This window comes from Diuraphis noxia, unplaced genomic scaffold (assembly GCF_037042655.1).
Source record: "Diuraphis noxia isolate RWA-SAM2 unplaced genomic scaffold, SU_Dnox_SAM2 contig0002, whole genome shotgun sequence".
NCBI classification, from domain to species: Eukaryota; Metazoa; Arthropoda; class Insecta; order Hemiptera; family Aphididae; genus Diuraphis; species Diuraphis noxia.
Genome location: NW_028301712.1, coordinates 75,260,705 through 75,286,477, shown reverse-complemented (window position 1 = coordinate 75,286,477; position 25,773 = coordinate 75,260,705). Strand labels below are relative to the sequence as shown.

At 25.9% G+C, this 25,773-nt stretch overlaps 3 protein-coding genes across 6 annotated transcripts; 2 read left to right on the top strand and 1 right to left on the bottom strand.

Annotated features, from left to right (window-relative positions):
- Nucleotides 1-3,485: 3,485 nt before the first annotated feature.
- Nucleotides 3,486-13,179, bottom strand: LOC107162667 (uncharacterized). Of its 3 annotated transcripts, none has more exons than XM_089219084.1 (6): nt 13,019-13,179; nt 6,807-6,847; nt 6,570-6,663; nt 6,356-6,501; nt 5,721-5,808; nt 3,486-3,906 (listed from the first exon to the last, which is right to left on the bottom strand). In XM_089219084.1, exons 1-5 carry the CDS (start codon nt 13,020-13,022, stop codon nt 5,758-5,760), a joined length of 336 nt encoding a protein of 111 aa, XP_089075210.1. In that variant the 5' UTR covers nt 13,023-13,179; the 3' UTR covers nt 3,486-3,906; nt 5,721-5,757. The 3 variants fall into 3 exon arrangements, with proteins under 3 accessions (XP_089075210.1, XP_089075211.1, XP_089075209.1); XM_089219085.1 differs by having other exon boundaries at nt 5,728-5,808; XM_089219083.1 differs by lacking the exon at nt 5,721-5,808.
- A 1,189-nt stretch (nt 13,180-14,368) lies between these two features.
- mRpL15 (mitochondrial ribosomal protein L15) lies at nt 14,369-19,441 on the top strand. The gene is made up of 5 exons (XM_015509448.2): nt 14,369-14,600; nt 15,461-15,615; nt 15,684-15,849; nt 17,371-17,530; nt 19,053-19,441. The coding sequence occupies exons 1-5, from the start codon at nt 14,502-14,504 to the stop codon at nt 19,352-19,354; spliced, it is 882 nt and encodes a 293-aa protein (XP_015364934.2). The 5' UTR covers nt 14,369-14,501; the 3' UTR covers nt 19,355-19,441.
- A 1,562-nt stretch (nt 19,442-21,003) lies between these two features.
- Nucleotides 21,004-25,296, top strand: LOC107162608 (syntaxin-7-like). 2 transcript variants are annotated; one of them, XM_015509593.2, is made up of 8 exons: nt 21,004-21,378; nt 21,468-21,674; nt 24,154-24,223; nt 24,300-24,399; nt 24,455-24,632; nt 24,701-24,807; nt 24,871-25,026; nt 25,091-25,296. In XM_015509593.2, exons 2-8 carry the CDS (start codon nt 21,569-21,571, stop codon nt 25,181-25,183), a joined length of 810 nt encoding a protein of 269 aa, XP_015365079.1. In that variant the 5' UTR covers nt 21,004-21,378; nt 21,468-21,568; the 3' UTR covers nt 25,184-25,296. The 2 variants fall into 2 exon arrangements, with proteins under 2 accessions (XP_015365079.1, XP_015365071.1); XM_015509585.2 differs by having other exon boundaries at nt 21,004-21,674.
- The last annotated feature ends 477 nt before the right edge of the window (nt 25,297-25,773 follow it).

The following is a 25,773-nucleotide window of genomic DNA, read 5'->3' as shown; positions in this document are numbered from 1 at the left end:
CATTTGAATCCAAAATTTGCACAATGTTTATCATTATCTCGTTAAATGATCAGTTTGTGTGATAAAATTTAATTAAAATCTATATATCTATCATCTAGGTAATATGTATTGTATCTAATTATATATATTTAGTAAGTAATAAAAACAATATTTATCAAATTAACACAATAAACAATACACATATTACCTATATAATAAATGAATAAAAAAATTATTACAGGAAAAAACATTAAAGTGATGAAAGAAACTAATCATTTAGATTAGAGTTTGAACATAAAGATTATCCAGTGTCGGCCAAGAATATGAAAGACCTTGGCAGGTTTTTTTTTAGGGCCTCAATTATTTGTCAAAATTTACCTATGATTGAGTTTAAATTGTGAAAGTCATGTATTGTGATATCTTACATACATATAAAATATATACGTTATACTTATACATGGATACTTGTGTGCGTGTGTGCGTGCGTGTGCGTGTGCGTGTGTGTGTGTGTGTGTGTGTGTGTGTGTGTGTGTGTGTGTGTGTGTGTGTGTGTGTGTGTATACCAATATACCATATCCTATCGTATACGCAGTGTAAAGCAATAGCTCCGACTTGATGGATATTTTCGATAATTCCCAATCGATAAGTAACTATGGACTTATGACTTATAATTTATATGTTTTATGTTTATGATAGTATTATATTTTTTACAGTTCAATTTTAATTTTTTTTATAAATAGGTATGTGATTAATTATGACATTATTATATTTTTACAATTAAATTTCATAATTTTTATATAACCTGGCATATCTTTATTGTGACAATATCGTTTTAGGAACCACTTACAATAATTAACTGTAGATGGAAAACTAACACGAATTGCGTCCCGGACGCAATTCGTTCAAAAAGGTTCGCCTACCTGGTTTGGTACGCAATTCGTGTGTACCCATGCTAACTACCGTAAAATAAGCTATACTTACCATAAAATAATAACAAATTAACAACAATTTATTACTAAATAATTTATTAATTCACCGTTGTCAAGTACTTCAAAATATTTCGTAGTCATTATATATTATTATACATTATATATACTATTTTTTTATAATATTTCAATTCGTCATTATATATTATTATACATCATATACTATTTTTATATCATTCCAGAAAACTTCTAATAAATCGTGTTGGGTATTAACGGACCGCCACCATTCTTCTATTAATTGTCGGTCTAGCAAATCTGTTGCTCTTCGGGTTTTAATTCCGTATTTAATTTTAACATGTCTCCATATACACTCGATCGTTTGTGTTTGGGCGCGTTGTGGATCAACAAAAAACTCGGAATGATTGACGGTTTCGTGGTGATAACCTATATATTTTAAGGTACTACTCGCCATTGATCTGAATAAATAATTGATCCTAGTTCTATTTCATTTTGTATTATTGGTAAAAAAGTTGCCTAACTATGATAGGTAGCATACTACACGCATACAGTGTTTTGGTAGATACCATTTTATGGGTAGGTATTAGCATATTAGACGAGTACCCCAAAGTCTAGTTAGCACATGGTAAGATATTATTACTCGTAGTTTATTAAAAATGTATTTTTATTGAAATTCATGCTCTATCAAACTAAAGAATTGTAAAATCGAAAGTGCATAAAAATTATAATAATACGAGAACATCTACTCACAAACACCGAAATAATTTGTCTGTTTTCTTGTTGAAATAACTCAGGCATACTAAGTGAACGATTACTATAATTGACAAACTACAATAACTTAACTACTGTTGTATCTTTTCATACATTTATTTTGGTGTTTCCGTTAGATTGATAGTTTTTACCATTTTACCAAGAATTTCAATAGAATATTAAAAATAATTATATATTACGATCAAACGGCGTCCTAACTAGGCAATTTAGCTACATAATATCCGCAGATAAATAATGCTATTGAATAATATATTTTGATCATCATTTATGATCACATTAGAAAGTGGAAGGTTAACCTAGGTATAACGAAATAAATAAATTAACATTAGAAGTCTAGAAAAAGTAGAAAACTATCATTGATGAATATATCGTTTTTATACATTTTATTTTTTATTTTTCAACTGCTATTGTAAAAATATATTATGAGCCTTGTATTAAATTTTCAAGTCTTAGATATAAAAGGAAATTTTTTTATGAATTTCTAGCATAAAATAATCTACGAATTTTCGTGATTTTTACATAATATGTTGTCAAAATTCAAAATTTGAATGCTTATAAAAAAAAATTGTGACAATGTATTTATTTTATTTTTCAACTACTATTGTAAAAATATGTTAGGAGCCTTGTATTAAATTTTCAAATCTTAGAATTAAAAAGAAAAATGAATTTCTATCTAAGATAATTTGAACATTGCCGTAATTTTTACGTATATAGTCAAAATTTGAACTTTAAATGCTTAAAAAAAAAATCGTGCCCATGTATTTTTAATATTTTTTAACTGCTGTTGTTACAATGTGTAAGAAGCCTTGTATTAAATTTTCAAACTTTTCTACCGAACACATACATTTTTATCGATATTTATAAAAAAAAAAACTAAAAAAGTTGAAAAATTAAAATGTCAGTAAACAGCTCAAAACAAATTTAAATATTTTGAAAATTTTATCAAATATAGAAAATGCCTATATAAACATTCAGTGAAAATTTCAAGTATCTGCAATCATTTGTTTTAGAGTTTGTGATAAAGATTGAATAACTTTTAAGGAATCTTGTATATTAAATTTTCAAATCTTGATTTAAAAAGAAAATTTTTTATGAATTTCTAGCTTAAAATATTTTGTGAATTTTTGTGATTTTTACGTATTTTGTCAAAATTCAAACTTTGAATGCTTATAAAAAAAAATTGTGATTATGAATTTCTTTTATTTTTCAACTGCTATTGTAACAATATGTTAAGAGCCTTGTATTAAATTTTCAAGCTTTTCTGCCTAACAAATAAATTTTTATCGATATTAATTTAAAAAAAACTAATAATGATTGAAAATTTCAAATGCCTATGAATAGTTCAACTTCAGTCGAAAAAACTTTTAAAATTGCATAGTGGATAGAATATACTTATATAAACATTCGGTGACAATTTCATGTCTCTATGGTCATTTGTTTTAAAGTTACGTCAAAAACCAAAATCAATTTTGTCGAAAAATGAGTGTGCGTAAAATTTCCCGTTTTTCTCTTAATTTTTAGTTTGTATTTCTCGATTATTTAGAAAAGTATTATATTTGAACCCCAAAAGTACCAACTAGATTCACTTTCTGATCGAACGAGGTACTGAAGTCAAAAATCGAAGCATTTTTACTGCCCCAAAACGTGATGACAGACAAAAAAAAAACACACACATCATGGTAAAATCAATACATTCATCACTCCGCTCAGAATCTAAAATATTATTTCAAAACATCCCATTTTCATTGATATTTATGAATAGTGGATGCTGCATAATAAAATAACAATAACTTTATCATACTATATGTTTTTAATTTTTTTATAAAATGTATATTACTTAAAATACATAAAAATTAAGAACATTAAGAGTTACAACTGTAGGTTTTAAAACTGTTAACTGATAATAAAATATGAATAACATTATTAAGTACAACAATATAAAATTAGTTTAGATAATCTTCTATTATTAACAGCACCAATTTCTTATTCATAGGACTATTAATTGTAATTTGTGGTAGATATATTATTAGTTATCTACGTATTATGTTAAACTAAGTATTTACGTGTTTAGTTCATTAATTAATATTATTATCATCATTTAAACTATTTATTATGATTGTTGCCTCTTACGTTTTCTAACAACTTTTTTATAAGCTTTTTCCCATTTTGTACTCTCTTTGTCGTTTTCCGTACCAGGTGGGTGAAGACGCATCTGAAAATTCATTATTATTATATTGATTAGTTTTTAAATTGAAGATAACAATAAAAAATAATAATACTTATTTTATAAGCCAAAGAAGATAGATGCATCTATTAGAGAATACTATTTTAGAACGGATAATAATAATTATTATTTTATTAATATTTATGTACAAATTATTTGTGTACTATTTTTCAATTGAATTACAAAACTATAAAAACTATTTACGTATAAAATAGTTTGGTATGATTTTTTTTCTAGAGGATTATTGAATAGATAATAATTAATATAAAATATAAACAATTTAGCCATTATTTAATATTTTATTTAGACAATATATTACGTCGATTATCTAAAATAATACTTTAGTACTTTATCACTGTGGTATTATTTACCTCAAGGCCGTATCTGGGGGGTGACCCCCCCCCCCCCGAAATTTTAAAATAGTTAGTAAACTGAACTTTGAAATAATAAGTAATAATAAATAACGTACAGATCACCACAATCGGAACCCAACCGGATATTTACTGTGCATTTATAATCTGTATATTTGACAACGTTGCTTAGAAGCAAAAATAATTTAGCACGGGCAATCGTACGCCTAAAAAGGTACGGCTGATAAGGACCGTGCGCAATCGTATTGCAGCTATATATTTATATCGTTTCGAAAGTTATATTATATTATTTTATAATCCGGTAAACGCGCTAATATGGTTCGTATATGAATTTATATACAATATACATATATACGCACAAGCGATTGAATGTAAACGATTAATTGACAGACGACGATAACGTCGTACTGCCGTTTTCCCCGAAACTTTTCGATTATCGGTTACGAGTACGACTTCCTTTGTAGTTTGTAGTCTGTGTTGAGACGTCGTCGTAACTTCAGTATATTATTGTAATAATTAAATTTTGTAAAACTATGACAGGTCATTATTATAATGTATCTATGTAATAATATTATAATATAATATCATAAAATATCTTATCTTGATATATTATTATCTAACATAATATTATGAAAGAAATTCTTTTTATACCTTTGATAGTTTTTTTTAACTAGATATTTAAATACATATGGTACTTTGGTTTTAACCCCCCCCCCCCCCCCCCCCCCCCGAAAATTTGTTCCAGCTGGCCTTGATTTACCTACTACAGTACTACCTATAATGCTTCTATAAAATATAATCTATAAATCGTGTAATTCTGTTTTTACAATTTTGATTAGAATCTTTATAATTGTTAGGGTTCAGCTCTTCTCAACATTTTATCGGATTCCGTAAACTTGAAATTAAACATTAATTTTTTTATAGTAATATTTCATACCCCTCCTACAAAACATGTTTTCCTAAACGGCCTTGCAGCTATTATTACTAATATGCATAATATTATATATTAGATTTATAAAATTCTTAATATTTAAGCAATTTGTATTAAATATTAAGTAAATTATATAACTCTAATTATAATTTATAATGTCTGTTTTTTTAAATATATTGTGTTTAGTAATAATTTATTAATATATAAAGATTTATAGTTTATAGTTTATATTAACTATATTGACCGACACCAGCAAGGTGCAAGGAATAAAATAAATATATCATACGTTCAAATATTATGTGCTACACAGCTACACCTTTACAAGTATACAAGGCTATACATAATATTAAAATAATATATAAATTTAGAATATTTTATTATAATAAGCATTAAGCATAATAAATAAATGATTTCTTTTAGTTCACATGCAAAATGTATACATAATGCCCATAATGGGTTATCCGCAAAATAAAATGTATAAATCAGTAAGATTATACAACCTCTTACATTACAGAGCGTTATTTTGTTAGAGTTATTCTAGTCGTTATTTCCGAATAAACTATCCAGTTGTTTCTTCGACAATCTCTTCTGAAAGTTATATACATGTATTAATATAATTTTAATGATTAAGTTTCAATATGTCATTGTACCTAGTTAATAATGTTGTTCTCCAGCCTATAGAAAATATTTATTAATATTATTAATTAATAATTTTAATGTTAAAATCCTAATAAATATATAAAAAATGATAATTATTATGTTATTAAAAAAAAAGTAACATATTAATTATAATAATTATTAAGTATAATATGCATATACCTATAATCTATATGCATATATTATATTTATATGAATTATACTCGCAATGTTGAATATAAAATTTAACAATTCGACAAACATTTTATTTTATACTTTGATCATTTGATCTTATACACGATACAGTAAAACTTCCATCTAATAAACTTCTATTTGACGACATTTTCTGTTTAACAAATTCCTCTATTTTACGAATATTTTTTTTTTTTTTTTGTTACCCAAGCGACTTCTGTGTAAATTTGAAATTAAAATTATATGGAAATTTCACTGTATATTAAAACAATGATATTTTTATAAATAATTTAATCTTAATTCTTACCATGATTCTATATTTTTCTTTGCAAGCATATTCAGTTTCATCGACGTCTTGAAAGCAATCGGATTTGTAGTCTTCGGGTAAAGGTTTTCCATCAAATTCACATAATTTTTTTAATGGTCTTGAATGAACAAACAATTTATCAAAACCTAAAATGGTATTCCTAATTATATACATTTGAAAATAAAAATGCTTATTAATTATTATGTATAGTTACCAGTAGGTTTATTTAACGGACAATAAAATACATTAGGTGTTTTTTTGTCGTAAACAATCGATTTCCTCATCATATCACCAGCTAATACTATATTCTAAGCACATTAAAACATTAATTATAGTTAATAATATTTTTACACGATTAAATAATATTTTGAATACATATAAATTAAAAAATAACAAACATAATAGGTATTAGTAATAAATACGTAAATACATATATTTTCATTTAGTTTACCAGTATCGAGAATAAGAAAAGAAGTTGACATGTAGATAGATCTGAAAAATATAAACACAATTTGGTTTTAAATGAAGTTTTAAATAGGTAGTATGGTAAAACATAAATGCATTGTAGTAATGTATACAAATATCTACTAAAAAAAAATTTAATATAAAATGAAAAATTAGAAAACTGAAATATAAATTTTAAAATTATAATTGAGTGCAGAGTATACTATACGTCTATACATATACATAAAAATATTTAATAGTAAGAGAGGGAGTCAATATTCTCTTGATCAGTGGTTCCCAACCTCTTCTACTCTACGCCCCCTTAGTAGATTTTCAAAAATCTCGCGCCCCCTCTTATATATTGTAAAAAATCGATCACCTTTTTTGGTGTACTTTACATATAAACTATCTTACTATCTATATTCTATTTTCTATAAAATCGGAATAAGACAAGAATTATTAAACAGATAACGTGACATAAAACGATTAAGTTACACGCTGCGGCCAAATATTTATAGTCTTTATCGGCTATCCGTTATTGATACTCGATTAACAGATAAAGATTTCTGGTCAAATATTTTTTTCTCTAAGTTTTAAAATAAAAATTGTACTTCATAATAACTACTTGCGCCTCCCCAGCAATGTGTACACGCCCCCTAGTTTGAGAACCAGTGCTCTTGATAGTAATTAGTAAGCTGCAGGGACGTAACTAGGGGGTTCCGTGGGGTCCGGATGATACCCTCCACATCCCGAAATATCATCGACAACCTTTTTTTTTTATTCAGAGTGGAACGAAAAAGTTAGTTTGTTTGCAATGATTTTTTCTAACTTGACCCCCCTCCCTGAAATAAAATCCTAGATACGCCCCCGTTAAAGTGTATACCATGGAGACATGGAGTAACCAAAAAACGGTTTATAGAAGATCATACTACTACGATCTTCTTTTACTGATTTAAAATATTCATGATCAGAAATCAAGAACAATTTATTTTGATCAGACGTAATAATCATGCGAATATTAATTTAAAAACTACGCTTATTGTATATAATATTATATCATATACCGTGTGTTCACCAATTTAGGGAACACGGAATTTCTCGGCCGGATTATGTTGGGATAAATTTAATTTTTTTATACAAGCTATAGTGGTATATAATATATAAATACACATTTTCAGATAAATTTCAAATTTTTAACCTTCTCGGTACGCGAATGCGCAATGCAATTTTTTTTTTTTAATAGCAACCGGTATTTTTGATTTCAAATTCGGATAGACTGAATTTTTAAAGTCATTTTGACCAATTAACCATGACTCTAAAACCAAAATCGACTGAATGAGAGCCATTCAATTTTTAATAAATAGTAAATTTTTACAACTCATTATGAAATGCATAAAACCAATTATACGAATATTTTTACGCATATAGTTGTAATAAATTTTAATTAAATAATTTTATATCCATATTATGTGAATCTTATTTATAACATGTATAAAATAAAAAAGCGGGTAAGTCGTGGATGTCACTCTTCTGTACAGTAGGTTACAAGTGCAGGGTTACTGTAATGGATGGAATTAAATTTGAATCCCATGATATTAAATATTATATCATTGTATACGAAAAACGATTCTAAGAATAGCAGACGGTTTAACTGTCAAAAACCAAAATACAACAAAAAAGATCTCTTGTCATTTTTCATTTGAAGCAATATTTCTGGTAGAAAACGTCGTCCGTAATTATTTAATATTATAAAATCGTGAAATCGTACGTTTTTTTCCTTTAACCGCTATTATTTCGAGTACCTTTTCAAAAATCGAAAATTTACTTGTTTAAAGTACCAGTTTAAGAACATTACCTTTCAGAAAAGATGTCACACTTGATACTTTTGAACAAATTTAGATGAAGAAAAAGTGTTTACATAATAAAAAATAAAAATAAATAATAACATCATTGTAATACCAATACATTACTCGCTCCGGTTAGAATATAAAATACGTAAAAATATTCAAAAACTAACCAATAATAAATAATTACAAATGGTTTTATGCATTTTATAATGAATTTTAAAAATGTATTATTTATTAAAATTTGAATGGCTCTCATTCAGTCGAATTTGGTTTTAGAGCCATGGTTAATTGGTCAAAATGGTTTTAAAAAATTCAGTCTATCCGAATTTGATATCAAAAATACCGGTTGCTATAATAAAAAAAATGCATTGCGCATTCGCATGCCGAGAAGGTTAAAAATTTGAAATTTATCTGAAAATGTGTATTTATATAAATTATTATATACCACTATAGCTTGTATAAAAAATTCAATTTATTCCAACATAATCTGGCTGAGAAAATCAGTGTTCCCTAAATTGGTGAACACACGGTGAATGTATATATAACGTATTTATATGTACAGAGTGTAAAAGAAACACCTGACTAAAAAAAAAAAAAAATTATACTAATAATTAAACGTATGACAAAAATTGTTAATATTATATGTTCTGCAGTAAATAATTTAAGAAATATATATACTCATGTCAGCGAATTCTCAAAAGTCATATTTAAAAAAAAATGTATTATGTTCCAAATTGATTTAACCAAAAATAATATTGAATTTTAAAAAAATACTAAAAATAAATTACTTATTTAGATAAATTTTTACGTCAAAATTATTCTTAAAACTAGATTCAAAAATAGACCATATTAAATTTATCCAAACAATGTTTTATTAAATTAAATTCTTTTTATTTTCAGTACTAAAAATAGGGTCACTTAATGAACAAAAAAAATGAATAAAAAAATAAAAATAGTGATTTGAACAAAAGTTATTCAAAAATTAATTTCAATCTGTTATAACTTGTATACAGACAAACCGGGTTTGAGTAGTCGTATTACTATAGTGCTGCAGACATATGCAGTTACGTCCTTATAGGTAAGTTATAGGTGCATAATAGGTATTGCTTCCCGCGAAGTCAAAAACGTCAAGAATTTTTATAGGAATTGATCCCGACTATATATTTATTATTTAAACTTTAAACATAAATATCCACAAATGGTTAAGTCGCTTCGATTTTTGTGATTAAGAGTTTATTTTGTTTACGTAGGTAGGTAGTAAAATTATTTGTATTGATTATTCAATAAACGATGGGGGCCAGAGGAGATACCATAGAAAAAAAAAAAGGTAGTATAATTATTATATTTTTTGTGTACCTGTATATATATATTGTGTAGGTTAGTAAAAACCAAATACAAACTTTAAATTATATGATAAAACAGAACGAATCATTAAAGTGTATACACTAATAATTATTATGAAGTTTTAACTGTATTTTAAAAATAATATTTTTATATAATTTGATTGAAATTTGCATTATTGCAAACATTTGAATTTTAAATATACTTTTACAATTTTTTTAAATTTTTTCTTTATTCGGAACATACATTTTTTAATTTCATATTCTTTAGCAGGATAGACCTGAATAAAAATTAATTTGTCTTAGATTTACATTTTTGGAGAGTTATACATCTCAAATATAACATTTCAATATAAATACTTCAAGTGGTAAGAAAAAACTTCGAATTATTTTAAAGGTTTTAGAGTTATTGTGAATCTACTGTATATGTGTATGACCTATTGGCTATTAGTAGGGTACTAATAGCCTATTAGTATAATATAAAATATGTAATGCATCTGCAGTCTTCAAAGTTCAAATGACAAAAAAAAGTAAGAAGTATTAATAGTATATTACTATATTAGTATACATTTACCTAAAAAATGAAGAATAGGTATAGGTAGGTATATATTTGTATTATACCTAATTTAAAACTGTATTTTAACCGTTATATACTATAATGTAATAAATACCAACTGTCCAACTATATTATTTAGAACGTCTTTCATTAGTAATTAAATAACCTAAAACTTTTACACAATTTTAAATGGGTATAAAAATTTTAAAAAATTAATGTTTTTTTGAAAATATGAGTGTTATTTATGGTAGTCAGAAAAAAAAGCCAGGGAAAAAAATCCACGGAAAAAAGACAAGAAAAAAAATCCATGGAAAAAAAGCCACGGAAAAAAAGTCAAATTACAATAATTAAATATACCTATAACAATTAAAATTAAAGTATTAAATTAGGTATTATTTAAAAATTGTTTACACATTATTGGTCAAATATATAAAAAATAATTATAATTAAATATACAAAAAAATAAAATTTAAAGTATTATTAAAATTTTTTAAACATTGGTCGTATTGTATACATATATATATATATATATTAGTGATGGGTTGAACCGAACCGAACCCTTGATGTTCGGTTCGGTTCGAAATTTGAACTAGGTATGAAAAAAATTCGAACCGAACTATTAAGTATCCTTTATTGTCCGAAAATCGAACTTGAAAATATTTGTCGAACCAGGCTTACTGACCACAATAGTTCGAAGACCAAATATTTATACAATTCTTCAAAAGTTATTTTTAAAAATAAAAATTGATAATGATTATTAAGAAATAATTAGACTATCGGCTCGTGATTGGTCGCCAGTTGTCGGTTAGGTACATGATAAAAAATGTTGAGTTCGAGTTCGAGTTCAACTTAAAATGATTCTAGGTTCGGTTCGATTCGGGTTCAAAAAAAAAATATTTTAAGTTCAGTTAGTTGAGTTCGGTTCGATTTAAAAAATAAGGGTTCGACCCATCACTAATATATATACATATATATAATTATTAATACGCAGGTTATATGTTAATTAATTTAAAATTTTTAACACAGTTGATCATACTGTATTGTCCGTATTCATATATAAAATTGTTAATATTATAATATACATGAGATAAAAATAATATAATATTTTATGGATATTATCTTGAAATCAATTGATTTATGTCTTACACCCTAGATATGTATATTGTATAAGTATAATGTATATACTTTGTAGGGTGATTATTTTTTAAATGTACATGTTGCAGTATGACATACATGCTATCTTGAAATAAATAAATTTATATATACATTTTTTATTTAAACTTTTTGTTTAATAACATCAATACATTCATTGCTGTTAAGAATCTAAAATATATTTATTACTATTAATAATAAATAATAGCATATAACATGTGTATTAATAATTATATATAATATATTATTTATTTTTATATTTATATTATATTATATATTATTATAATTATTATTTATACAATATGACCAATAATGTGTAAACATTTTTTAAATAATGCCTAATTTAATACTTTAATTTTAATTGTTATATATTTAATTATTGTAATTTGGCTTTTTTTCAGTGGATTATTTTTCCCGTGGTTTTTTTCCCCTAGATTTTTTTCCCACATTCGTTATTTATACACTTGAAATCTATATACACTGCAGTGATCATTTTAAATGAACATACAGCGTGTGATGCAGTAATTATCTCGAGTTCTCGAAAAATGCATAATACATTTTTTTTAAACCGAAAACAATGGTGTTTTGTACACCGAAATCAATAGAAAAGAAATCTTCATCGGAAAATATTAAAATTAAATTTACCTTATATTGTTTAGCGATTAAAAAATTATAACGTTACAAGCAAAAAAACACGAAAAAATAGGTATTTATAGTAGATTTCCTTTATATTTTAATTAATAATATTTAAAAAAATATATCTTTAAAAAGTCAATACTATTAGGGATACTTAATGATAGCAATGAGCATTTTTACTGTTAAAATATGGCTGCAATGTCGAAGTGTGACTGACGTTAACACTAATAACACGAACAAAATTAATTTCCAACAATAAATTGTAAGGGGGTATTATTTACAGATGAGATATCGACAATTATTGAGATATCTACGAGTTTATCACCTAACATTATTCTCAGTCGCTGAAAACCTATGGACGTAACTCGTACATGTGATGAGAAAACCGCGGACGCAACTATAGGCAAAATATCATTTAGGGACGCAATTCGAAGGCCGAAAATAATTATGATTTATAAATATATGTGTATAAAAATTATGCAATGCATTTACCTACGCAGGCACAAGGCACACAGCTATATAAATTATAAACTATATAGAATAATATAATATTACCTATACATATATATTGCCTACACAATAGCTGCGAACGTGTAAACTGCGTATTTATTTAAATTCAAGCATGTTACTAAGGCAGTTAAAATTAACAATAATTAAAATCTAGAATTCTAAAAACAATATAATTTACCCATGTTTCTTCAGTTTTAAAATCTTCAAATTAAAAATAAAACTTTTTACTATATAAAACACAATAAATCGTACAGATGTAATATTTTTTGCATTGCTCACATACACAGACTACGGACACTCAGTAAAGAACTGAATAAAGAATGTAAAAGTATTCACCGTAGCCTTCTATACATTCTATGACATCACATGTATACCTACGTCTGGTAGTTATGTTAGCAACAGTAGTGGGCGTTAACCCACGTTACCTGGCACAGGTAACAGGAAACCAGTTATTTTAACAATACACATCAAGAATGGAAAGGGAACATTCTAACTGATTCTTGGGTTCACTGATTTCATTGGAGCATTATAATACATACCTGAATATAGACTAAGATCTTCGGACTAAAAAAACCTATTCATATTCATAATAAAGTCGGTATACCTACCTATTATTTATTAGGTTACGTTACTCATACCATAAATAATGTGTTCTTTACTGGTGACAATTAAAAAAAATTACTAAATCCATGTTAATATAAAGAAATACGAATACAATAAATTCATTAGACATATATTTGAACTTGCGAGCTATTTGAGGCTATATTTTTTAAGTTACATAGCTTGGGCTGGTGAAAACGATTGCCTTCACTCATTGAAAACTGAGATGACGCCTATGCATAGGTACGCGATACGCCTAATATTTAATTGGCTCCTAAATTTGGGTAATTTAAATTTGAAGACGACACTGTCGACACTAGAATTGGCTTCCTAAACTGTAAAATATTATTGTTTAACCAGGGGTTCTCATATTATACGTGTTTATTTTTACGTCAACCTTCCTATAGCCTGACAGTTTGCACTCAAATATAGATTAGCACTGGATATTTATGTACGTATACAATAAAAAAATATTATACAATGTGTAACAGATAGAACTGACTTTTGGAATAACTTAGTTCAAATTAAAATTTTTTATTTATTCATTTTTCTTTTGTTCATTAGCGCTACGTGTATAATACATTTTTTTATGTTTATTTTTTATTACTGAATTATATAAGGACAATTTTTATGATCAAAAGATTTATCTAAGTCAAGTAGTTTATTTTTTTAAATTCAATATTTTATTCAATAAAATGTTCGGTATAATTATTCTGGTAATGAGAATGACCGCAATCGAATATAGGTATTTATAGATCTAAAATTAATATTGTTAAATTTTAAATTATGCGACATAGGGCGACATCTACGGTTTCGATGCAATAGTCTGCCATCCCTGAAACCGGATGATACGCAACCCAATGTACAAAGTTTCTTATCACTAGTCCCCAAGCTTTGGTCACTGGTCAGCCAACTTCACACACGTAATTGATATCTTATTATTGAATCTTCACTCTTCGGTCCACAGATATTTGCACATTGCATTAGATTTAGATATTTTATGAATTAGTGTACTTACTACTTGTCTTAATAATCATTATTAGTTTAGTTTACTTATTAAAATGAGTTCATTCACAAATAAAAATGTTTTGAATTTGTTAAGAAATTTACCAAGACTCTCAATTTCTAACCTTCGAAATAATGACGGAGCAGTAAAAAAAGTAATTAGAAAAAAATTATTATTTATTTGAAATACAATATTAGATTCTGCAATTTAACAATTATTAATAACATATTTTTGCATTACATTTTCATTCACTTGATTCTACATTTATAAATATTTTATTAGTATTTAACAGGTTTGTTGCGTATCATATTTGAGTATACTTGAAATGATATTGAAAAAAAATTAAAATATGAAAATAGCAATGTTTGACTTTCATATACTAATGAGATAATGCTTATAGAACACACACAAGCTAAAATATTTCAATTGTAACGTTCACCAAATTGCAGTGTATTCAATAGCAACGCACTAAGGATGGTTATAAAATCCGAATATCTGAATTTTCCGAATATCCGGATATCCAAGGATTTGAATCAAATTCTTATCCGGATTTCCCGAATCATCCGGATTTATGGATTTGATATGCTAAGCGCAAAACATCACTGGTATTTAAAATGCGTTTGAAATTGTGTATACCTATGTCTGAAAATTATATTATAGAATTAAAATATTATTAGTAAATAAAAATGAGTCATTGAACAGCAAAATAGAGTTGAATAATCACTCTGGATAATCCGTGAAATCTGGATTTGACAAATCCGAATAATTCGGATTTTTGAAATCTGAATATACTGGGGAATATACCCACCACTACAACATACATGACAAAAGTTAAATGACACCATTATACATTGTTTGCGTTGAATGTGTTAAATATTTAAATATCAATGTTTGTGTAAATAATATTATGAAATGTAAGAAATTAGTACTTAACTTTTTTTTATTTGAGTTTTTTTATTTCATTTGTTATTTTATTCATTATGATCCATAAATAATATATGTATTTTATTTCAGAATAAACGAGGCAGGGGCCAACACGGAGGTGACAAACATGGTCATGGTAATAAAGGATCAAAAGCTAGGCAAAACTTCATGAGACCTGGATATGAGACAGGAAATACACCATTTTATATGAAATTTCCTAGAGAGCAATATTACAAGGATCATCAGTAAGTTATAAAATTACTTAATACAATATTTAAGATAATTTTACACTCAACATTTTAACTTTTTTTAGTGTTAAAAGACAATATCCACCACTATCATTGACTACTTTACAAAAAATGATTGATTTGAATCGTATAGACATTTCAAAACCTATAGATTTATCAGTTTTGTGCAATACGGGTCTATATAATATTAATCCAGAATATAAGCACTTTGGAGTAAATCTTATTGATGAAGTAAGTTTTATTTTATTTTCAATAGTGTTTCAGTAACATGGGTTATTAGCAAAGATATTTGCTGTATAGGTAAGCATGCTGGGTCCCAGACGCAAAATTTTAAAGTCACATTTGTTTTAAAATTAAAATAGTCTTTTTATTTAATATTGTATATTGGATAGATGTTTATGGTTTACCTATATACTATTTTTATGACTCATAATTATGTGTCTGAGAAATTAGATATGAGATTTAGGTGATGGCAAAATATTAAAATATTAGGCCATAGGCATAGGCATAAATTCAGTCTTAAACTTGGAGGTGCAAAAATCTTTTACCTTAAAGTGACTTGTGGGGTACTTAACTCTTCCCACATTACCTATACGGTTATATATACCAATTCAAACAAAATTACTACATGACTACATTAAAAGTTTCAAATGAATGTATCTGATTTTCAACATATCCTATATCTTATAACCGATTATCATAACGACCATCATAATATTTTTTGTTGCAAATGTTGCAATCGGTGTTGTCTACATTTCACTACTGTCATCATTTTTTTTTTTAAATTTGTTTTACTCAATTTAAATGCATTGGACATATTGAAATAAGTAATATTGTACAAGTACAAAAATCCAACATAAAATATTGTAATTACCATTTTACAACCGCATTAATAAATTGTTGGTATTTATATAGAAAAATGAAAAGAACAAAAAAATATAATAATTCAATATCAGTGATGTTGACACCAAATCGAGAATACTATACTATCAAACTAAACAATTGTAGTTAATATCATTATTTTCATATCAATAAACCACCATACTGGTAGACAGTATACAAAAACAAAATGTTTAAGTAAAAATTAGTGTATTGCCCATATAAACTGAGATTAATTCATTCTATATGCAAAATTACACTTTAAACAATAGTTTTAACTCAAAATAATTTGGGGGTGCTAAGCACACATGTATGTGTGTCAATGGTCATTGGGCGTAAATAGCGGGAATGTTCAATTATTACCTGAGACTCAAAAATGTCTTTATCTAACTCTGTATTACATTATATTGAATAACAGAATACATATCTATGTACAAAATATAATATGACTAACATTAAATAGTAATATGATTCTATATTTGCTTGTCTAATCTGATGCATTAGAAAAAGTTAATTAGGTCATTTATTGGTGTTTTAGGCTGATTGTTTCATAAATATAGATTTATGAGTTTTCTTCTTTCTTCCTAGAAATGTCATTCTGTTAGTAGATGTTTACTAATAACTCAGATAACACACAATTCATATAAATTATGAATTATTTATTCATTATTAGATATTTGAACATAAGATGGGTATAATCTGTATAACTGATTTTTAATATAATTTTTAAACTAATAGTTATGATACAATATGAAAATAGAGTTTTACTAAACTTAATTAAATTCATAGTGCTCACTGTTATACATATTATCATTCATGCTGTTATAAATTAAAATAGCTATATTAATAAAAGTTTTTTTATATGTATGTTAGGGAGCAGATCATTTTAAAGCAAAAATTAATATAGAAGTTCAGTGGGCAAGTGAACCTACAATTGCAGCCATAGAAAGAAATGGAGGAGTTATAACGACATCATTTTTTGATGTTAATAGTTTATTTATTTTAATTAATCCTAAAAAGTTCTTCCAGAGAGGTTTGTAAAGTAAATTATGTAGATATTTTATGTCCTCCATCCTTATACTATAACATTGTATTCTGAAATTTTTATTTATATTCATTTTAAAGTAAGACAAAAATAATTAATTAAGAGGATAACATATTCTCTTATCATTTTATAAACTTACAACCTACAGAAATTGTATTCAGCAATTTTGATATTGTGTAATAATCTTTAAAAATAGAATGAATTCACCTTTTATCATAGTTAATGTTCAATATATTATCAGGGTTCTTACAATATTTTAATTGTTAATATTGTAAGTTTGATAATAGGTGAATTTATTCTTATGTTAAAGATTACTACATATGATTGTAACTGCTAATCACAATTTTTTTATGAGATAAATTTGTAGAGAAAGACTACAAGTCACACCTCTGAAGTGTTTCAAAAATTTAGATATTGTATTTTCTTGTTATTTTATGAATACATATTATTGTGATTCCAACTTCTATATTTTTAGTTATTTTAACAAAAAGCAATAAATCTTCATGAATTACTGCCTTAAATTAAATTATATAATAAATTAAAATTTAGAAATACTTGTATCAGTTGTAGAGTTATTAAAAAATGGTATTTGATTTTTGTATTGTATTATATAATAATATTATAAAACCATGTAATATCTCAAACTATCAATGATTTAACAATGGTTATAAAACTAATGACCAATTTCAAAATGTCTTAAGAAGACGCTACACAAAAATTTGTTGTCTCCGTCTTACATGTGCATAACATTGCAAATTTACGCTTAGCAGATCACGTTTAATTCCGTTAGTTTAAAAATTAGAGTAAATTGACCTATTATGAAACTTGGTGGTAAGAACATTATCTGTGTTTGTATGTAGGTTTTTTACTATAACTAAGTTTTTATGTGAGTTATGAGCTTTTTTAATTTATGCTTTTGTATATACGCCATAACTTACTACAAAATTGAACTATCATAAAAAACTCTAATACAAACAAAGATAATGTTCTTAACATCAATTTTCATACTAGGTCGATTCACTCTAATCTTTAAACTAACAGAGCTAAACGTGATTGGCTGAGGGTAGTTGTCTATGCAATTGTAAGACGAAGACAAAAAATGGTTGTGTAGTGTCCTCTTAATAATTTTGGAAAATATTTTAAAAACCAATAATATGTTAAGAATTATTTTAGAATAAATTAATATTAAAAGTCGTGGCACCAATCCTGCAATGATTTTAATTTATAAGAATGAATTTACCATTTACAGTAAATTATAATATTTTCAAATGAGAAATTAATTTTTTATTAATATTAACTAACACTTATATTTTATATAGCTACTGTCTAAATAAAATAATTTTATGCAATGTATACAATTTGATATTGATGTATAATACCTAATCACATCTTTATTCAGTTGTAAACCCTTTAAAAGTTTTATTTTAATAAAGAAAAAAATAAAGTATTATGTGTTCCTTAAACTACACCTAATTTATTTATAATAATACTACTATGTTTATTTTTATAGGAGAAGCAATACCTAGACGAATGATTCCTCCTGATGATGCAATTTTATACTATTCGAGTGCAGCAAATCGTGGTTATTTGGCAGATCCTGAAAAAATATCTTGGGAACGTTTTATTTTAGCACAGAAATATGGATATAAACTTCCCAAAATTGAAGATGATCCAGGTTATGACATGCTTGTCAGTAGAAAAGATCAGAGGCAAATATTTTATGGCCTAGAACCTGGTTGGGTTGTTAATCTTAAGGATAAAGTTATACTTAAACCCATTGATCCAGAACTTAAAGCATTCTATAAAAGTTAAATATATGTTTTTGTGTTAGTATTAAAATGTATGATTATATGTGTCATGTAATTTAGTTATAATATACAATACTGAAGAGCATGATTACTTATCACTTTGTATTCATTTAAATTGTAATGATTATTTATGTCGTCAATCCACTGATTGCTTCACATTTGAAATCAATAAAATTGGTATTTAGTGAAATATTATAATTTATAATAGTTAAATAAATTTTTGGATTTGTTTCTATGTCATTAGACCACTATTTAAAACTTGATTATACAATAAAGCAATCAATGTATCTCATATTCATCCAAAGATAGTAACTAGTAACTAATTTTAAAAAATGGGTAGGGTACCGCTCTGTGATGTGTTATGTATTGTTTAAATCACTGTAATGGATAAGTTAAATTAGAATTCAATTACATGAAAAATGACTCTGAGTAAAAGCTGTCAAGCTATATTATTAATTATATAATTTATTTTACTTACAGTAATTTAATTTACCATTAGTTATGTTATACAGAAGATTTAAATTATTTTTTCTGTTAACATTACATTTGAAAATGTCATTTGTTTATAAAATATTATAATATATTTCAAAAGTTTTATGTAGGTATCTAAGTATATTTTAAAATTACAAGTAAATATCTGAATTTATAAATTTTCGTTTAAATATTTAATTTCCTTATTTTATTAAAAAGTACTGGCCAGTTTTCCTTTAAACTACCTAAGGTTCATTTATGATGGATTACATTTTTTCATAAATTAGGAAACTTTTAATACCTGTAACTCTAAAACTAAGCTAGATAGTACAATTCTGACTCCACTAAAAACTTTTTCATCAAAAACTGAACGTAGTATAAAAATAAAAAATCTAAACAAATCGATTTTTAGCTAATTTTAGAAAGGATTTATTATGAATCTTGAAAATTGTGTTTTCCAATTTATACGTGCAAAAACTTCAAAAGTAGGTATTTTAGTAAAGTTTTGATTTTACCTATTTATTAAACGCTAAAAACTACACATTAAAAAAAAAAAATATTCAATTGTAAGTATTATTTTTTTTTAAATGCGCGTGACGAAAAAAATGAAGTTTTTCGTCAATAACTTCAAAACGAAGTCTGAGCGGGCTTTTTTTATATTCTTATAAAGCACCGTAAAACACACATTTTGAAAAAAAATTTTTAAAAATCAATAGGTTGCTAAACTAGAATCGTTCCGCTTATTATATTTATAATATGACTAAATGACTATTTATTATTTGCTAGGGCCTGCTTGGACATTGATTCTTTACTGGGCTAGTGGGCTTACCGTGTGTCTGTTTATGGGCCCCCTTCACTAATAATACAATAAAACCATACGACATACGTCACTATTTATGTTCAAATATTTACAACAAATAAAAGATTATGATAGTGACTAGTGAGATTGTGACAAACGGGACTACTCAATAACCTACATAATACATATATACGACCTCATTGGTCTAATTAAAATTTTTTTTAAGGCTTGAACCGAAGAAAAATTCCTGCTTTAGCTATGTTTTTTATCTTAGATAATAAAGAAAGAATTTTACCCATTTTACGAAACACTTGTTCATTTCCATCATGGCGGTGCTAACTATTGATAACTATATGGAATAATATAATTTATCAATTACCACACATTCATTCATTCATAATTCACATACAATATACATAGTTGTATTATACACTTTACGTCTACACGCCATAAAAAAAAGTAGCACTTCCTTATTACTCTAATGAAATAGTACGTCTATGTCTTACTACAAGATTACAGTGTTATAAAGGTTCTTAAATCTTACATTCCGCGAGACCACGACTGGAGTGTACAAGACGTCAAGACGTGACCATAGACAAGTATAAATATATGGAGTGGACGTGACTACAATAATTTGTCTATATTCATAGAACAGTAGCTATAATGCATCATTAATTTATTTTGTGTACCATTAATGCAGCTTATCACAAGTTACAACACTGTGTTGTGAAATTAAATATACTTTTTTAATCTTTTTGGTGAGATAACATAACATTAAAAATTTTGTACTAAACACTAAATACTAAACATTAAAACTTTTGTTTACAATAATTTGTTGACTAAATAGAATACGAACAATACGCATTCTATTTAGAAGAAATTATAAACTAATTAGTTAATTAAACTTCAAGTATCATTTGCAAGATAAATTAATACGTATAAGTAAAAATGGACAGCTTTTATGGAAATTCATATCAAAGCAATGGAGGCGAAAAAGATTTTCAGAAATTGGCTCAATTGATTGGCACTAATATCCAGAAAATATCACAAAATGGTAAGAGTATATTCATTGTTTTTATTAAATTGTTAGCTTAGTATTGTATTTTTAAATTTGATCTTCCAGATCATGTTCTATGATTTATAGATTTTTCTTATAATTAACTTAAAGTAGATAATAACTAACAGGTCAATGTATATACTTTTTAGTCATTTTATTAATGCTAAAAACAATTATCTGAATACCTTTCTATGCCCAAGGGCGCTCATCTGTCAAAACCTGTGGGGGGGGGGGGTGTGACAATAAAAACAAATAACTTGAAAACTAAGAATAAATCTAATTTATTTTATCAAACAATGCTACAAATATGTATATACCTATATTCTATACTACATAGTTCATACCATATAAATTTATATATTTGTCATTGTTTGATCAACATAGTATTACAATAAAAACCTATAAGTATGTACATTGTATAGTATTATTATTAATAAAATGAATTTATTAGGTATTCTGGTATTCAAGACTAAGCAAATTACAGTATTTTTTCTTGGGTGGTGACATTTCATCTCATTGTACCCCTTAATGGGCGCCCTTGTCTATGTCGTTAAAATTATATTACTATTTTGTATTAAATTATGAAGACATTTGTTGATCAATAAATATAAAGATATAACATTAATATTTCATAGTAAAATTGCTTGTTAATCATATGAACCTCTAAAATATAGTTATATTATATTATTTTTCTGCAATATCTGTTCAGTAATAGTTCTAGCATATAAGAAGGGAGGGCTGCTGCTCATATAAATGTATAGCACCCTATATTGAAAAATTAAATAATATTATTAAATATGGTTGGGGAGAATTTTAATGCAGTTAAGACCTAATTATAAATTAATTGTTGGCTATAAAAAATTTGGTTCTAGAACTGCACCTGTATTTCAGTGAATTAATTTATTATTATCTATATTATTTTGTGACTCTTTAAAGTGCTATGTTCGAATCAGTACAAATTCTATTTCAAATAAAATATTTTAGTTAATTATGATTGATATAATTGGTGTATAGTGATTGTGAGGTTATAACTGTATACAGTAGATAAATTACTACTAAATTCTAAGGACAGTTTTTACAATGTCTGGTTAAGTGTCTGTTAACGGTTAGTGAAATTTTTACTTAGTACTTAATAAATGAAATTGAATAATGTCTAAATTAATATCTTGATTCTTAAGAAAGAAGTAGTTACTTTAGAAAATTTAGTGAAACTCTTCTCCTATATAAAGCCCCAGACTACGTAATTACAAATCATGTATAACTAATATAGTAATGTACAATCCTGTTTTAACAAATAGTTACAATTTTTAACAATAATGTTATAATTAAAATATAATCAATTTATGGATCCATCCTCTGGGACCCATCTACTGCCTCTGCAAGCAGTATGATTGAAAGGGTTCAAAGAAAATTCCTCCGTCACGCTGCTTATAAATTAAACATATTCTGTTTACTCGCCAATCCAATGCCTTTTTTCCTTAGAAAGTCTCGCTGTTCGCCGGCACTCGGCAAACATATCATTTCTATCTAATCTACACTCCTCTAAAATTGACTGTCCAGAATCACTATCTCGCATTTCTTTTAATGTCCCCTCCCGTCGTACTCGTTCATCTGTTCCTTTCCATATACCATTCTCTTCCTCAAACTACCATTTTAACTCACTGATTATTCTTCTTATGCGTATTGCCAATACTGACCCTTCATTCCCCTCCTAAAAATCTGAGCCTCATTTCCACAAAGCAAATTACTATTACATATTATATTATATTCATGTATTTAAAGGGTTCGTCCCGTAATGTAATATAAAAATAAAATAAAATTACCTATATTAGGGATTTGAATTAGAAAAAAAAAAAAAAAGTTTTTTAATCTTTATCAAATTGTCATCATCTAGAAGATAATTTTAATGGATGACAAATAGTATGAAAACTGAATCTGGTTTTTATCAAAATTTTAATTAATTGCTTATTAGATGTTTGTCATTTATTTTATCCTACTTGTTCTACTTCATACTATGATGATAGAGTGGGTGCTTAATTAATTGCAATTTTAATGTGGTTTAGAAGAAAAATTGTATGTTGGTTATCCAAAACAAATCAAGATTTACTTATTTAAAATTGGGTGCTCTCTTACAATTACAGATTACAGATTTTTTGCATAATATCTCAAAAACTTGATGGATATTTTAAATGTGATAGGTTGTGCTTCATATAGAATTTTTAAAGTAAGAGTCTACAACAAACTTCTCACTTTTTTTACTGACTTACATTTTGTAAATGTCTTTACCTTTAGTTGACTCCTCTTACTGATCAGATTAAGTAGTCAATCTATTACAATTTTATAACAAACTATAAATGTTTCTTCTAACTTTTGTACTCTACATTATGTATGTATGAATGTATTATAAATATAAGGTTAATATTAATTTATAAGAAAACATTTTTAATAAGATATTAATTCATTAATTTTGTTATAGTTTCATCTATGAATAGAATGGTTAACCAATTAAATACAGTCCAAGATGCTACAGAAGTTAGAAAACAATTGTAAGTTAACTAAATGTAATTTAGAATTCTTAGTAATTAATTTGAGGTCCTAATTTAAAATTTTTAATAATTTCAGGCATCAAATATCACATTACACTCAACAGCTATCAAAAGATACTAGTCATAATTTAAAGGAACTTAATGAAATACGATCATATTCTTCTCAAACAGATCAAGTATGTTTAAGATAGATAAATTTGTATCTTATTTAATGAGTAACAATTTTTTTAGAGACAGTTGAAAATTCAAAAAGAACGTTTAGCTGAATCATTTACATCTGCTTTAAATGCATTTCAAGCCATTCAACGTAAAGCATATGACAAAGAAAATGCAGAGCTAATGAAACGTACAAAAGCATCTTCTTCTATTGGCAAATTAGCTCCACCACCTGGTTCTAAATATCAAAATGGTTTGATTTTAATTAATTATCCTTGCTTGTGGCTTAAGAATAAGTGTATAAGTTGTATCTTTTATTAGGTTATTCAAACCCGAATGAAAACCAAAATGATCAAGCTCAGTTACAGATTTTGGATGAGGTAAATTTACAAGTGGTTGAACAAGAACAAGCTATTAAACAACTTGAGGTTGGTGGTAATAATATTGTAAACTGTTTACAAGTTATGTTAAAATAATTATTTATCATTTAGAATGACATTAGTGATGTAAATCAAATTTTTAAAGAACTTGGTACTTTAGTTCATAATCAAGGTGAAATAATTGATAGTATTGAAGCTAATGTACAAATTACTAATGTATCTGTTCAAGAAGCAACTGGTCAACTGAGACGAGCAACTGATTACACTGTAAGTAAATAAATATCTTGAAATTTACCTGTAAATAAATATTATCATTTATTTTATTTTTTAGAACAAGCTCAGAAAAAAAAGATTCTATTTATTAGTTATTTGTGCTGTGATATTAATCATAATTACATTGACTATTGTTTGGGGTTCTAAATAAACGTGTTTATGTTGCCGTGTTGGTTATACTTATAAATTATATTATTGTATTTCAGTTATTCCATTTTGTTAATATATATAAAAAAGAAATATTATATATATTTATAATTTCTATGTATGTGTTTAAAGTATTTTTTTTCATAAATAATATAAATGTTATCCACTATAACAAAAAAAATTATGGTTCATTAATTATTAGATGTACTTACAAAGCTGCTTAAATGATATGTTTTTAGTTATCTTAATTTTTTATATTATTATTACCATTATGTTAATATTTGCATATACTATATACTATTCTTTAATATACATACATTTATAGAGTTTATGTAATATACATTATTTCAAACGTGTTTTAATTAAACTTTTAGTATTTAAGTCATTGCATAAAAAAGAAAATGAAGTATTGTTTTACTACACCCATTAACATAGTTATGATTGAATAATACATGCAATTTTATAATTATAATATGTTGAATTTTAAATTATACTATTTTGTTTGTTGCCTATATTTTTTTAATTATAAAATAATTTACATATTTTCATGATACTTACATCTTGTCAATATTCTAACTTCAAGCACTTTAAGGA

Bases quoted from the DNA above. Each gene is read 5' to 3' on its own strand.
- LOC107162608 (XM_015509593.2), top strand. From the start codon at position 21,569: ATGGACAGCTTTTATGGAAATTCATATCAAAGCAATGGAGGCGAAAAA. The intron at 21,675-24,153 runs GTAAGAGTATAT...ATTTTGTTATAG, and splicing joins CCAGAAAATATCACAAAATG to TTTCATCTATGAATAGAATG. The intron at 25,027-25,090 runs GTAAGTAAATAA...TTTATTTTTTAG, and splicing joins GACGAGCAACTGATTACACT to AACAAGCTCAGAAAAAAAAG.
- LOC107162667 (XM_089219083.1), bottom strand. The intron at 6,664-6,806 runs GTAAACTAAATG...TAATGTGCTTAG, and splicing joins TTTTCTTATTCTCGATACTG to AATATAGTATTAGCTGGTGA. The intron at 3,907-6,355 runs GTAAGAATTAAG...ATGAATTTTCAG, and splicing joins AAGAAAAATATAGAATCATG to ATGCGTCTTCACCCACCTGG.
- mRpL15 (XM_015509448.2), top strand. From the start codon at position 14,502: ATGAGTTCATTCACAAATAAAAATGTTTTGAATTTGTTAAGAAATTTA. The intron at 15,616-15,683 runs GTAAGTTATAAA...AACTTTTTTTAG, and splicing joins CAATATTACAAGGATCATCA to TGTTAAAAGACAATATCCAC. The intron at 15,850-17,370 runs GTAAGTTTTATT...TATGTATGTTAG, and splicing joins GAGTAAATCTTATTGATGAA to GGAGCAGATCATTTTAAAGC.